The sequence below is a fragment of the Bufo gargarizans genome, chromosome 6 (assembly GCF_014858855.1).
Source record: "Bufo gargarizans isolate SCDJY-AF-19 chromosome 6, ASM1485885v1, whole genome shotgun sequence".
Lineage (NCBI taxonomy): Eukaryota > Metazoa > Chordata > Amphibia > Anura > Bufonidae > Bufo > Bufo gargarizans.
The window spans coordinates 321,077,596-321,093,884 of NC_058085.1; the positions used below are offsets into that span (position 1 = coordinate 321,077,596).

Here is a 16,289-nt window from a genome sequence, read left to right on the forward strand (position 1 = left end):
TTGCTCCGATAGTAATTACCTTAGCATATGGAGCAGGAGACAGTAATGGGGCGAACGGAGCGGCGCCCAGGAATTATAGTAAGTGCTGGGACATCTCTGGGCACCGCTCTGGGTAGCTTGCTACTTAAATTCTGGACCCATATAAGGTTGTCTTTAACACATAATACAGAAGGCGGGTGCCGGCAGCAGAATCACATAGCCGTCACTCTGCCCCGACAGGGAGCTGTGATCAGCGGCAGTTAACCCCTCAGGTGCGGCACCTGAGGGGGTTAACTGCCACTGATCTGCAGCCAGTACCCACCTCCTGTATTAAGGGTTAATTATCATTGGTGGCACAGTGCGGCCACCCCTCTCAACCCCCCCAGTATTTAAATAATTGGTGGCAGTGGCCACAGGGTCCCCTTCCCTTCTCATTGGTGGCAGTGGCCACAGCGTCCCCTCCGCTCCTCTTCATTGGTGGCAGTGGCAGCTTCTGATCGGAGCCCCAGCAGTGTAATACCATGTAGATTGTAAGCCCTCACAGGCAGGGGCCTCTCTCCTTCTGTACCAGTTTGTAACTCGTCTTGTTTATGATTAATGCAATTGTCTGTATTATGTATGTATACCTCTTCTCATATGTATGGCGCTTAAATAATAATAATTCTGGGGCTCCGATCAGTTACCATGGCAGCCAGGATGCTACTGAAGCCCTGGCTGCCATGGTAATCTCTCTGTTGCTGTGTGTACTATGCACAGGGCAGCAGGGAGAGTGTGAAGTCCTATTCACCCTAATAGAGCTCTATTAGGGTGAATAGGAGAAGGGATTGAAAGATCCCAGGTTCTGGCCGCTAAGGGGCCAAAACGCTGTGTGAGCGGGTCTGTACACTGCCACTATACATGTTCTTAATGCCCATGTTGATTGGTTCTAGACTTCTTTATATGTTGTTAATTTAAGAGGTGATATTCTTGTTGCTGAAAATAAGGCTTCATAAAGGTTAAAAAACAAAAAAAAATGGCTCCTAACTTTTTTTTTTTAGCTGGCTCCTAGATTCCAAGGAAATTTGTCAAGCCCTGCCTTAATCCAATGACATCAGAGCCGAAACACGCATGAAATCCCAATTTACGGATTCCTCATCCTTTTTCTTTAAAAAAAAAAAAAAGAAAAAAAAGTTACCAAAACCTCTTAGACAGTATTTATCTTGACACAACATGACCATTACCACAAGGTGCCTGATGACAAAGATGTTACTTTTTTCCAGTCAACTGGGCTTCATCAGTCCTGCCTTATGATGCAGAACAGATGCTTGGATCCAAGATAGATATCACATTATGGGCCATAGTGCAAACTCCTTTTGACTCCAGCTAGAAGCATTATGAACCTTAGGTACTGTGCAAGTTTGTGCAGAATTGCTCATCTTCTGACTTCCAACTAGGAACATATACTAGCTCTTTATAAATACACCAGAAAAAGGCCATGCAAAATACAGTTTTTCAAGGCCATTTTTCATAGCTGTTAAAAAAAAAACAAAAAAAAACCCATGAATTTCATTAGAGCGGGCGGCGGCGTTACGTCACTTACTCACGTGACGCACCTGCTTCATTCATAAAGTGGGCGGAGCAGGCGCATCACGTAAGTGCTCTGCCTGTTACTGGAGCTTCATTGTATTTGTAAGGTAATAAAGATCATAGAGCTGATTTAAAGATCAAGTAAAAGTTACTGCCAAGGAATAGTCTGAATACTGATGTGGCCGGTGTATTGGGAGATCTGTGGATGGCACTGTCATGGAGGGGATCTGTGGATGACACATACTATATAGCATCGTATGCTATATGTGTCATCCATAGATCCCCTCCCCATAACAGCGCCATCCACAGATCCCCCAGAACTTGTCTTTTTTACATTGTAATGCAAAAATGAATTATGTAACTCCTAAATTTGTTTTAATATGGCCTTTGAACATAATTTTTCAAGTAAAATCATATAAACCCCCCTTTTTTTGTAATTTTGGTGTTTTTTCGATGAAATTATCGACAACTAATCGATTATTCAAATAATCATTATCTGCAGCCTAATTCATTCGCTCCTCTCTTGATCCTGAAGGACCTGCAATCAAGCGTGATAACGTCACATGAGCACAGGGCCTTCAGCATCAGGACAGGAGCGTCTGTCTGCGTGCAAGTGGATGAGGCGAGTGATTTATTTAATTTATTTTTAACGGCTGTTTGATGGGTACACTCCTAACCGCCGTTAAAAACTGTCCCGTTGATTTCAGTGGGGTACGTTTGGCCGTGAAAACAAGTTTTATTTTTTGATAGCCCCAACTATTTTTTCTAAAAACAGCCATGTGATGGCCATTACAAAAGCAGCAATCACACAGCTGTTTTTCATGTCATGTGAAAGTAACCTAAATGCGATCCTGCCCCTGTTATGACTACACTGGGAGCTTAGAACCTGCCCTCACATACTTGTCCTCTGCTAAACTCTGCATACTACCTATTGTACCACCCCACACTAGGAGCCCCAACTGGACCTCTGCTACCTCCACCAGACTCATACAAAAAATATATATACATTTTCTTTCCCCCTAAAATAAATAAAAAAAATATATCTGACACTCTGCTAGAGGGAATATACCAGCTGAGTTCATGAATGCTAAACCACTGGGCCAGGAACAGCAAATCAGGCAACTCAATGGCAGACACAGAAACATACACCAAACCATCCAAGTACAGAAGCTCAGCTGTTAGATAAAAGCCAATGGGGCAAGATGCAGAGGAAGCTAGACAGACCAGGAACAGAGGCAGAAGCAAAAAGCCGGATGAGGCACAGGGTCAGTGACCAAACTAAGCACAGAGAAAGCAGGCTAAAACAAAGTAATGAAATGGATCCAAACATGAAAAGGGGGTGCACAAACATGAAAAGGGGGTGCAAGGCAACATGGTTCACAGGTAGCCCTCAAACGAGGCACAGGGTCTACACCATCCAAACCAAACAGAGGAAGAAGCAAAGTAAATATACCCCAACTATTAACACAAAGGAAGACTAAGCACCAAAAGGCCTACTAGACTCAAAATATTTACTGTAGATCCTGGCTTAATTCCATTATAAATTTGTTCCCTGCTTCAAGGCCCCAGGAAGACACATGCTCCAAACTCCTCTGCCGAAAAAAGACAGAGAACCACTAAGGAAGGCGTTCCCTTTTAAACAAAAAAAAAAAAAATATATAAAAATTTGAATAAAACCTTATAGAGGGATGCCAACAGAATCACTTCAAAGTCCAATTTCAAGGCTCAGAAATGAAGACACAAAGTGTGAGAGAGTTCTCTCTTGAAATACAGAAGTTTTATTTAGAAATGACTTAAAAGTAGAAAACTGTTGAGAAAGTAGAACCAACAGAGTGGGACAAAAAAAAAAAACACAAAAAAAAACACAAAAAAAAAACTGGGACTAAAGTCTGAAAAAAAAAAAAAAAAAAAAAAAGGGTGGGATTAAGAATTAAAGAGTCTTAAAAAAAAGGCCACGAGAGATTTAGAAAGTGTAGCACTGCAATGTCGGTGATGGCTTGCTACCAAGACAGCACGGGCTTAAATCTTTCTATTTTGTTTTTCATGCATTACACGTTACTTTTTTGTTACCCAATAGAACATAAACAGCAATAACCAAACCATTCTATTTTTTTCTCCTCGGAGTGAACAACCCAGTGATCTGGAGGATACAGCAGATACATACAACACATTGACTTATTAAATAATAATATGTTGGCAAAATAAAGTTAGACATTCTAATAATAAAAATAAAAAAAGTTATAGAAGGCTTCAGAAAATTCAAAGATTTATCACCAAGCCTCAGTAAAAATTTCAAACTCATTTAATCCTGGATATATATATATTTATTTTTAAACTTCCGTTACCCTCGAGGCCGCCAAAGGGGTCTTCATGCAACAATGCCATCTAAAGTAGAGAGCAATAGGATGCAAGAGGTAGAGGCAGATGCACAAATCCATTTCCCACAGCATCTGAGAGCAGCACATTGGTGGGGGAGCTGTCTCAATACTTTTGCATGCATTAAAGGGTGTTTTCCAGGCTCCTGATAACTTATCCTCACGATAGGTCCTTAATATCCGATTGGTGAGGATCTGACACCTGCACCCCCACAGATCAGCTGTTCTCTGCAGCCTCTGGAGCTGGCACTGACACTTTGAATAGAAAAGGAAGCACAGCTCCGTTCAAAGCGTAGTGGCCGTGCTGGGTTACTGCAGCTTAGCTGTCACCAAAATGAATGGGAGCCAAGCTGCAGTAACCGGACAAGACCACCACACTTTGAACAGAGCTCTGCTTCCTGTTCCACTCAGTCAACAATATGAGGAGCCAGGAAAACGCCTTTAAACGATTAAGAAGAACGCACACCAGCTTCACAACGAGCACGCAACTCGCTCATGCCGCCAGGGTTATAGTTTCTTGGGCTTCGATATGAAAGCACGTGTAAACTTCTTAAGGCATTTTCAACTCTTGTTCACTAGATTTAATCTCATTACAACGAATACAAGACTTTCAATACGTTTTTGTCGTTTGCCCAACCCCACGTTTCATTTAGCGACAATCAATTTAAAACATTCTTTTCTGCAACATATGAACCTTCTCAAGTCCTCAAAAATGTTCAAAAAAAACAATACTTCTTTGCTACAAAATGAGACATCTCCAAGGTTAAACCACTGTAAAATGAGTGAAACTTTGGCAAAGTACACTTTCAAAAAGTGAGGCGCTGAGCCAGCCCTCTGAGAATAAAAGGGATATTTTACAGTTAAGCACATGATTTGGGAGGGAAACAAAAAAAAAAAAATGTTTTTCTGGAAATGACTGCATGGTACGAGAGTGCCGTTAATATTCTTCCTGGTCCTCCGGGGGTGCGCCTTCATCTGGTATGACAAAGCCATCCTGGAAGAGATAAGAAAGTGCTCAGAAGATTAGAGGTAAATTGCCCACATGGACACCATTTTGATAGTTTTTTTTTTTACGTCAACCTGATTGTAGGAGGCTGTCTTATCTAAAGACCTTTCTGTAAGCAAGGACCCCATTACATTTGCCGATGTTGAAGCAGGACGAGCACCGATGGATGATAAACACATTGCACTGGCCTACTACACAGGCCAATGCAAAGCAAATTTGAGAGGGTAGATTGCCAAGCAGAGTGGTTCCCTCGCTCATTCAGTTCTACAGATTGGCAGCACATCCCTGATTACACAAGGAGATGTGCTACTGATAAAGCATGCATCTTTCAATCTGCCAATCGGCTGACAAACGGCATTTGCTCGTTCTTCGGTTTATCGACTATAAAAGCCAATTATTGGGAACGAGCGCTCCTATGAACAATTGTTCCGGATAATTGGCCTGAATATCATTTGGTCTAATGGGGCCTTTACTCTGCAACCATGACAAGGAGATAGACAAAAGGGATCTCCATCATCATAGAAGGAGCGGTGCTCAATTACATGGATAATATGCACCTGCAGGGCCGTGGTGGGTCTAGTGCCCAAGTTTTAGGAGTGGGCCCCTCTCTAACATCGTTCACCATCTTACAAAATTAAAATTCAGTTAAACATTATAAACTATTTTATTTACAGGCAATTGTTTTTGACATTGGGAAAGGTTTGGACACATATCCAGAGCCGTACATACTGCTTAGGCTGCCCTAGTCCCTGAAGTCAGCCATGTGCAAACTGTGTGGAGTACATCAAGCCATAATACATTTTTATGAAAACAGCAAATTATACCATTAGGCTTTGTTCACCATGTGGTATAAATAACACATTGACTTTATTCTGCAGGTTCAGTACAGTTAAAAATTAGATTTTTTATTTTTTTAACGTTTTACTTTTCAGTCATAACTTATTTTTCCATCGATTCCAGTGGTGGGCCACATCCGGCCCGCGCAGTGATGGGAGGCGGAGCTTGTGCTGAGTTCATGCGCTATGTCGGTCCTTGTGAACGGACTGTACGGAGGAAGGAAGGGCTGTAAATGGCGGCACAGGCGACAGTGGTCCAAGGAGTGAGAAGTGTTTCAGTAGGGCTGCCCCTGTGAGTGTGGCTGGTACACTTAGCGAGGAGAGTTGGGATCTTGAACAGCCAGTGTTGTCCAAGTGGCAGGTTCCGGCATTACATGGCTTTGAGGGGTAAGAAGGGAACCCCTCCTTGTTGTTTGGGAAGGCCATGACATGAGTGGTGTTCATTGGTCTTGGTTGGAATTGTGACACTGGTAGTAATTGTCACGTGCCCCCTTCACAGCAACAAATCTCACGTGTGTTCCCTTCACAGTAATAATGGTCACGTGTGCCCCCCTTCACAGTAATAATGGTCACGTGTGCCCCCCTTCACAGTAATAATGGTCACGTGTGCCCCCCTTCACAGTAATAATGGTCACGTGTGCCCCCCTTCACAGTAATAATGGTCACGTGTGCCCCCCTTCACAGTAATAATGGTCACGTGTGCCCCCCTTCACAGTAATAATGGTCACGTGTGCCCCCCTTCACAGTAATAATGGTCACGTGTGCCCCCCTTCACAGTCATTCGTCCTGCGCAGTGACCAGAGGCAGAGCTTGCGCTCAGTAGGAGGACACGCCTGGCCCGCTGCAGTGTTGCGGTACAATTATTTTCAGCAGCGACTGGAGACCCCATCTGGACTCTCAGTCAGGCATCAGCGCACATCTGAGACGGTGAGGACAAAGTTGTAAGGGAACAGGAGTTCTGTGGAGGGATGTGACAGGCAAGGTGTAGTAGTGGTGGGAAGTGTATTTTAGTAAGTTCATGGGGCAGTCTGGGTTGCTCCTCAGGAAGCGCTCCTCACCAGCTTAGGAGAGAGAACTTGTAATGCTGCACCCAAAGTCATTTGTGGAAAGTTTCCTGCATCCCACTCCTTAGACTAGCTATCTGAAGGCATGTCCCCCCCCCCCCCCCCTTTCACAGTAATAATGTTCACGTGTGCCCGCCGCCCCCTTTCACAGTAATGTTCACGTGTGCGCACACCCCCCCCCTTCACAGTAATGTTCACATGTGCGCCCCCTTAACAGTAATTCAGCCTGCGCAGTGACCAGAGGAAGAGCTTGCGCTCAGTCGAAGGAGGACACACCTGGCCCTCTGCAGTGTTGCGGTACAATTATTTTAGCAGCGACTGGAGACACCCCCCCCCATCTCCCCCCATCTCCCCACACCGGTTGGTACAGACCTCACCTGGACTCTCAGCCAGGCATCAGAGCATGTCGGAGAAGGTGAGGACGAGTAGGAAGGGAGGAGTTCTGTGGAGGGATGTGACAGGCGAGGTGTGGGACGTGTATTTTAGCAAGTCCGTGTGGCAGTCTGGGTTGCTCCTCAGGAATAATGAGAGAGAACTTGTAATGCTGCACCCAAAGTCATTTGTGGAGTTTCCCGCATCCCACTCCTTAGACTAGCTATGTGAAGGTATGTGCCCCCTCCACAGGAATTTAAAAAATAAATAAAATCAGTAAATAATCACCTAGTTCCTTTGATGAACTGTGCTCCCCAGCAGCAGGATACTGTCACACATTCAGCTGCTGGTCTGTGTCTCCTACACAGCCCAGCAGTGGGATTTTGACTGCATCACGCAGCTGAGAGAGCAACTACGCTGAACGGTGGAGCGGACATCTCCCTGCTTGACCGTTACAGGCTGTCTATGCACAGACAGATGAGAGTGGGCATAGTTCAGCCGTTCCTGGGCAGTAGGACAGCCACTAAAATCAGGAACTGTCCTGCCAGATCTGGGAGGGTTTGGAGGTATGCAAACAAAGTTGTCTGTGCTGCATATATGGAGCAAATCTATACAAGTCTGCCTGGTCACTATTTTAAGTTGTGCCCCATTCACCATCTAGTGGCCGCTATATGAAACTACACCAAAATAGGGGCCTAATTTGTTGATAAGTAGTTCACATACCATGGAACTCCAATATAATGCAAAATATTTATTTTATTAAATTTTAAAGGTGCTCCAAAAAAATAAAAGTGTTGCCACTCAATTTGGAAGGTTTGAGCAGCACCAACTGTAGAAAATGGTGTGCAGAAATTTTTACGAGAAGTGGACAAATTGCATGAAGTTGATGGATTAACAAAAATGTTCAATAAAAACAGAAAAGAAAATAAATCAGCCTGTCACGAATGACAATCACGAGATGAATGAAAGATTCAGGAGGCGATCTTATGCTGCAACTGAAGACCATAGAAAGCCAGTTTGACATGTTTTCAATTGCTGCTGATGAGTCTACAGACGTAAGCGACACTGCTCAATTGCTTGTGTTCATTTGTGGTAGAAACTCTACATTTGAAGTTATTGAAGAACTGGCAGCGATGAAAAGCATGACTGGAACAACCACTGGTGAAGATTTGTTCAGAGAAGTATCAGAAGTTATTGACGAGCTTGGCCTGGACTGGAGCAAGTTAATAGGAGTGACTACAGATGGTGCAAGAAGCATGGTTGGACGGCACAGTGGTTTGGTAGCTAGAGTACGTCAAAAAGTGATGAATCCAATGGTTCTCCACCACTGGAGCTCCAGTGTACAATTCACCAACAAAATCTTTGTGGGAAGCAGTTGAACTTGGAACATGTTATGAAGGTTGTCATTAAATGTAAACTTCATACGATCACATGCACTGAATCACAGGACTTTCAGAGAATTTCTCATTGAACTTGAATCTGAACATGAAGATGTTGTCTATCACCGTGAAGTCCGCTAGCTGAGTCGAGGCAAAGGGCTGAAATGCTTTTTTTGACCTGAAACATGAGATTTGTATCTTCATGGCTGAAAAATCAAAACAAGTTCCCGAGATTAGCGATCCATCATGGCTCTGGGATTTAGCAATCTTGTGCGATTTGGCAGCTTATTTAACACCTTCCCGACCTTTGACGTACTGTTACGTCATGGGAACCACTGAGTTCCCACAATTTGACGTAATAGTACATCATAGTAATCGTGCGCACACCGGAGCGGTGCGCGTGCGATAACTGCAGGGGCCCGGCCGTCAGTGGTAGCTGGGCCCCTGCTGTATCCGCCGGCATCGCTGTAAAAGCCAATGCCTGCGAATTAACCCCTTCTATGCCGTGGTGCACGCTGACCGCGACATAGAAGAGGTTTGTGTCAGGTGAACAATCGCATTGAGTCCTCGCGCTGCTGTGGCAGGGACCCGATGCCGTGCAGAGGCTGCCCAATGCCTTGCACGGCATCAGGAACTGCCTTCTACGGGAGCCAAGGAGATTCAGCCTCGGGCTAGGTCTCTTAGGCAACCTGACACAGTCATACACTAACAGGCAATGCATTACAATACAGATGGATTGCAATGCATTGCAGAGGGGATCAGACCCCCAAAACTGAATGTCATAAAGTAAAAAAAAAAAAAAAAAAAAGGGGGAAAAACAAAACCCACATATTCGGTATCACTGCGATCGTAATGACAGGCTCTATAAATATATTACATGATCCACCCTGTCCGATATAGATAGATATATATATATATATATATATATATATATATATATATATATATAGATATATCTATATATAGTGTAAAAATGCCATTTGTCACCTTACATCACAAAAAGTGCAACACCAAGCGATCAAAAAGGCGTATGCCCCCCAAAATGGTATCAATAAAACAGACACTTCATCCCGCAAAAAATAAGCCCCTACCTAAGACAATCGCAAAAAAAAAAAAGCCACCAACCAGTTCTATAAAAATATTACATGACCTAACCACTCGGGTGAACACTAAAATAAAAAAAATAAAAAAAAAAAGGCTTGTCACATTACTTCACAAAAATTGCAACAGCAAGTGATCAAAAAGGCGTATGCCCCCAAAATAGTACCAGACTGTCACTTCATCCCGCGCAAAAAAAAAAAAAAATTATGAGACCCTACCTGAGAGAAAAATCGGTCAAAAAAATAAAAAAGCTATGGCTCTCAGACTATGAGACACTAAAATAACATTATCTCGGTTTCAAAAATGCTATTGTGTAAAACTTAATATGTCTGCCTCACAAAAAACGTAATAGAGCAATAAAAAAAAAAAAAAATCCTATGTACCCCAAATTAGTACCAATAAAACTGGCACCTTATGCCGTAGTTTCCAAAATGGTCACTTTTTTTTAGTTTCTACTGTAGGGGTGCATCAGGGGGTCTTCAAATGGGACATGGCATCAAAAACCAGTTCAGCTAAATTTGCCTTCCAAGAACCATATGGCATTCCCTTCCTTCTGCGCCTTGCTGTGTGCCTGTACAGCAGTTTACGATCACATGTGGGGTGTTTCTGAAAACCACAGAATCAGGGCAACCGTTTTATTTGGCCATTAACCCTTGCTTTGCTACAGAAAAAAAAAAAAGGATTAAAATGCAAAATCTGCCAAAAAAGTGAAATCCTGAAATTTCATCTCCATTTTCCATCAATTCTTATGGAGCACCTAAAGGGTTAACAGTTTGTAAAATCAGTTTTGTATACCTTAAGGGGTGTAGTTTCTAAAATGGTCATTTTTGGGTGGTTTCTATTATGTAAGCCTCACAAAGTGACTTCAGACCTGGACTGGTCCTAAAAGTGGGTTTTGGAAATTTTCAAAAAATTTTCAAGATTTGCTTCCATACTTCTAATTTGCCAATTTTTCTAAATTTTTGGTAAATTTGGTATTTTTTTATGGATATGTATTTTTTTTTTACCACCTGTCATGAAGTACAACATGTGACGAGAAAACAATCTCAGAATGGCCTGTATAAGCAAAAAAGTTTTAAAAAGTTACCACAAAGTGACATGTCAGATTTGCAAAAAATGGCCTGGGCAGGAAGGTGAAAACAGGCCCGGGGTTGAAAGGGGTTGTCCGAGTTATGAAGAAAAAAAAATATATATTATAGCACTGAAAATCTGATATATAACTGAGCTAAGCAAGTTTTATCAAGAAAAAAAAAAATTATATATCTATCTCTACACACATTTCCCTGGTTCTTTTCTGGCCCTTTGTTTACATGCAATAAAAACCATCTCTGCCCCTCCCTCTGCTTTGCTAAGGGAGTGGCTACAAGAGATTGTTTACATGCAATAAAACAAAGGGCCAGAAAAGAACCAGGGAAATGAGGAAATATACAGTACAGACTAAAAGTTTGGACACCTTCTCATTCAAAGAGTTTTCTTTATTTTCACGACTATGAAAATTGTAGATTCACACTGAAGGCATCAAAACTATGAATTAACACATGTGGAATTATATACATAAAAAAAAAGTGTGAAACTGAAAATATGTCATTCTAGGTTCTTCAATGTAGCCACCTTTTGCTTTGATTACTGCTTTGCACACTCAGCATTCTCTTGATGAGCTTCAAGAGGTAGTCACCTGAAATGGTCTTCCAACAGTCTTGAAGGAGTTCCCAGAGATGCTTAGCACTTGTTTGCCCTTTTGCCTTCACTCTGCAGTCCAGCTCACCCCAAACCATCTCAATTGGGTTCAGGTCTGATGGCTGTGGAGGCCAGGTCATCTGGCACAGCACCCATCACTCTCCTTCATGGTCAAATAGCCCTTACACAGCCTGGAGGTGTGTTTGGGGTCATTGTCCTGTTGAAAAATAAATGATGGTCCAACTAAAACGCAAACGGGATGGAACAGCATGCCGCTGCAAGATGCTGTGGTAGCCATGCTGGTTCAGTAGGCCTTCAATTTTGAATAAATCCCCAACAGTGTCACCAGCAAAGCACCCCCACACCATCACACCCCACCGTGAAGCATGGCGGAGGAGAACTAGGCACAAAGACACGGTGGATGGAACCAAAGATCTCAAATTTGGACTCAGACCAAAGCACAGATTTCCACTGGTCTAATGTCCATTCCTTGTGTTCTTTAGCCCAAACAAGTCTCTTCTGCTTGTTGCCTGTCCTTAGCAGTGGTTTCCTAGCAGATATTCTACCATGAAGGCCTGATTCACACAGTCTCCTCTTAACAGTTGTTCTGAGGATGTGTCTGCTGCTAGAACTCTGTGTGGCATTGACCTGGTTTCTAATCTGAGCTGCCGTTAACCTGCGATTTCTGAGGCTGGTGACTCTGATGAACTTATCCTCCGCAGCAGGGGTGACTCTTGGTCTTCCTTTCCTGGGGCGGTCCGCACGTGAGCCAGTTTCTTTGTAGTGCTTGGTTTTTTTGACTGCACTTAGGGACACTTTCAAAGTTTTCCCAATTTTTTCGGACTGACTGACCTTCATTTCTTAAAGTAATGATGGCCACTCGTTTTTCTTTACTTAGCTGCTTTTTTTCTTGCCATAATACAAATTCTAACAGTCTATTCAGTAGGATATCGGCTGTGTATCCACCCGACTTCTTCACAACGCAACTGATGGTCCCAACCCCATTTATACGGCAAGAAATCCCACTTATTAAACCGGACAGGGCACACCTGTGAAGTGAAAACCATTTGAGGTGACTACCTCTTGAAGCTCATCAATAGTGTGCAAAGCAGTAATTAAAGCAAAAGGTGGCTACTTTGAAGAACCTAGAATATGACAATTTCAGTTTCACACTTTTGTTATGTATATAATGCCACATGTGTTAATTCATAGTTTTGATGCCTTCAGTGTGAATCTACAATATTCAGTCATGAAAATAAAAGAAAACTTTGAATGAGATGGTGTCCAAACTTTGTACTGTAAAAATTTTTTCCATAAAACTTGCTTAGCTCAGTTATATATCAGATTTTCAGTGCTGTATATTGTTTCATAACTCTGACAACCCCTTTAACCCCGGGCCTGTTTTCACCTTCCTGCCCAGGCCATTTTTTGCAAATCTCACATGTCACTTTATGTGGTGATAACTTTAACTTACAGGCCATTCTGAGATTGTTTTCTCGTCACATATTGTACTTCCTGACAGTGGTAAAAGAAAAAAAAATTTTATTCATAATACCAAAGTTAACAAAAATTTTGAAAAATTAGCAAATTTCAATTTCTCTACTTTTATAATCGATAGTAATGCCTTCAAAAATAGTAATTACTTTACATTCCCATATGTCTCCTTCATGTTTGGATCATTTTGAAAATGAAATTTTATTTTTGGGGGACGTTAGAAGTCTTAGAAGTATGGAAGCAAGTCTTGAACTTTTTCGGAAAATTTCCAAAACCCACTTAAAAAAAAATAATGATCAGTTCAGGTCTGAAGTCACTTTGTGAGGCTTACATAATAGAAACCACCCAAAAATGACCCCATTTTAGAAACAAGAACTGCCCTGTGTGACATGTCTGCCTGCTGGGATACTCTGCAGCATGTTGTATGTGTAGGACTACAAGTCCAAGCTGTATAATGACACTGCTAAGGGAGTGGATACAAGAGCTGCCTGAGTGCTGGGAGAATCAACAGCAACTTAAGTGTAGAACTACATGTCCGACCTGTATAATGACACTGCTAATACACACAGGATCTTCCCCCTACCTTCTTGTGCAATGCTCTCTCTAGTATGTCAGCTCCAGTGCCCAGCATTGTCTCCTCACTGCCTGCAGAGCTGTGCAGCTGAAGGGGTTAAGAATCCTAGCAGAGTAGACGGCAGTGAAGGGGGCGTGGCCAGCACAGTGACAAAACGACCTTTAATCAGAGCAAGGAGAGCAGCTGACATCACAGGTCATGTGACCCTCAGTGAAATCTGAGAAACCAGCCACTGGAGATAGCGAGTTAATTGGAAAACTGTTACATTTGCCTAGTTAGGAACATAGAAAGAACAAAAATAAATAACTGATAACCCCTTTAAATGAACTGAATCTAAGGCTGCAAAGCAAAAACAAGCTAATCTGTCACGTGTATGCAGACAAATGCATTTGAAGCAAAATTTTAAATGTTCATACAAGCTGAAAGAGAACAGTTGTTGCACTTTCCAACATGTGCTGAACTACATCAGGAAGACATGAATGTTCGCTTCCCAAGAGGCAGAATGGTTCAGCTTCTTAAGCTTGCAGATTTTCACCACATGAAGAATATTAGTTTGTTTGAAAATCCATTTTCAGTCGACACTTCCACTGCACCAGGTGATTTACAGCTGGAACCGATTGACTTACAATCCCAGTTGTCACTACTGGACAAATGTCGAGAAAAAGCACTACCAGACTTTTATGCCGAGCTATGTCCAGAAACATTTCCAAATTTGCAAATACTAGGACAAAGTGTGACGACAACTTTTGCGAGTACTTGTGTGAACACACTTTTTCAGTGCTAAAGAGAGCGAAACCTGTCTCGCGCTCTCAGCTTACTGACAATACGCATTCTGTGCTGAGAATCAACGTGACAAACCTTGACCCGAACATTTCAAAACTGGTTTCTGGAAAACATCTGTGGACGTCATGAAATTACATCAAATGGCGATTGCAGAAATTATTTCTGGGTTCTTTCTAACACTTATCTAAATCACTAGAATCATTTCCGTTTTAAATAACGATTGCTTCTCTTTCTGGCAAAGCTACCAGGTTCTTGCCCGCAAAATTAATTCCATGTCTAGGGCGGCCCCCAGATGAAAGAAATGGTTGGGCACCACTGGATTAAGCCATTGTGAAGGCTTGCTTTTAGATGGACATGCTGCAGTTTTCATATGGATATCATGTTAGGGTACGTATGATATTTGGATAACTTTTTGCTCCATTTTTGGTAGGCAGGGTCACCAACGCAAAGCAGATTTGGTATATTTCTTTTTATTAAGTTCAAATTGTTAGAGACACCAGTATGAATGTACTCTTAATTTTTGTATTCCAATAATAAAAGGACTTTGTAGTGGAAAAAGTTGTTTTTTGAGGCTTAAGTGAATCCTTTAGTTTCTCTAGAATTTTTTATTTATTTTTTTACTTTTTTGCTATGGTACTTTGATGTAATGAGAAACGATATGCATGTGTCTATACGTCCTCAGGGTCCATTCACACATCTGCAAAATGGGTCCGCATCCGGTCTGCAATTTTCAATGGGGCCGGAATGTGCTATCAGCATTTGCAGATCCGCACTTCCGTTCCGCAAAAATAAATAAATAGAACATGTCCTATTCTTGTCTGCAATTGCAGATAAGAAAAAGGCATTTTCTATGAGTGCCAGCGATGTGCGGTCCGCAAAATGTGTAACGCACATTATCCGCAAAACACATACGGACATTTGAATGGACCCTAAGAAACTCTGCTTAGACATGTTCTCACACTTTGTGGATAGCAATTACAAAGTGGAATTTACTCTTCCTTGGGCAGGTATGTCCATGATAAGGGCTCATGCAAACAACTATGTATTTTGCAGTCCACAAAAAAAAAAAAAAAAAAAAAAAAAAAAAATGCATGACAACCGGTGCAACATCTTTTTTTGTTGATCCATTGCAAAAATGCCTGTCCTTGTCTGCAAAACGGACTTACGTAGTCATTACCATTTTTTGCAGCCCCACTGAAATGAATGGTTTCGCATATGGGCCCTCCAAAAAAAATAAAAAAATAAAAAAAAATAAACACACGATACGACATGGACAATGATGATTACTTACCAATAATTTGATTTTCCAGAGGCCATGACAGCACGAGAAAGAGGATCCGCCCCGACAGACAGGAAACCTGCAGAATAAAAAAGGCAGGCAAACACTCTCCTTCCAATTCAGTGTGATAGCCAAGCATTGGAGGAAGTCCACCAACATAGTGTTAGATGATCATAAATTTTCATTTAATTTTTTGATGCAACACCCGCTTGAATATAAGAGAATCAAGAGAAGGGTGCTGTCATGGGCTCTGGAAAATCAAATTACTGGTAAGTAATCATTTCCGTTTCACCCATGACAGCAGCACAAGAGATTTACTAGAGGGGGAAAAACAAAAAAAAAAAACTTTTCCCCAAAGGACGACTGAAGGAGAGGAATTCAAATCAAGCCGATAGTGTTTGAAAAAAAAAGTTGGAGAAGATCAGATAGCCGCTCTGCAAATATCCTCTATGGGAACAGAGGATCTTTCTGCCCAGGAAGTAGCAACTGCCCTGGTAGAATGTGCCTTAAGACCCACCAGAGGAAACAACCCGGAAGCAAGATAAGACAAAGATATAGCAGAGACAGTCCATCTAGCAATGGAACTTTGTGGCCGCCTTTCCCTTATTCACTCCATGGAAGAGTATAAAGTGTGAAGATCTGCGCCAGTCTAGTGAGAGATAGGTAATTAAATCAAGGTCCTTCTAATGTCTAGGCAGTGAAGAGATTTTTCTTTTTCTGACCCAGGGTTACTGAACAATGTAGGGAGAACAATCTCTTGAGACCTATAAAATTTAGACACTACTTTTGGAAGAAAAGCCGGGT

At 42.1% G+C, this 16,289-nt stretch overlaps 1 protein-coding gene across 3 annotated transcripts in view; it reads right to left on the reverse strand.

Moving 5' to 3' along the window:
• Positions 1-3,851: 3,851 nt before the first annotated feature.
• MAPRE1 (microtubule associated protein RP/EB family member 1) overlaps positions 3,852-16,289 on the reverse strand; it is a 35,196-nt gene continuing 22,758 nt past the window's right edge. For 2 of the 3 annotated variants that reach the window (XM_044297564.1, XM_044297565.1), the window contains exon 7: positions 3,852-4,914. In XM_044297564.1, coding sequence (XP_044153499.1) covers positions 4,858-4,914 — 57 coding nt within the window. In that variant the 3' untranslated portion in view covers positions 3,852-4,857. Of the gene's footprint in view, positions 4,915-7,936; positions 8,784-16,289 lie in introns of those variants that run through there. The other variant, XM_044297566.1, reaches the window with a different exon arrangement.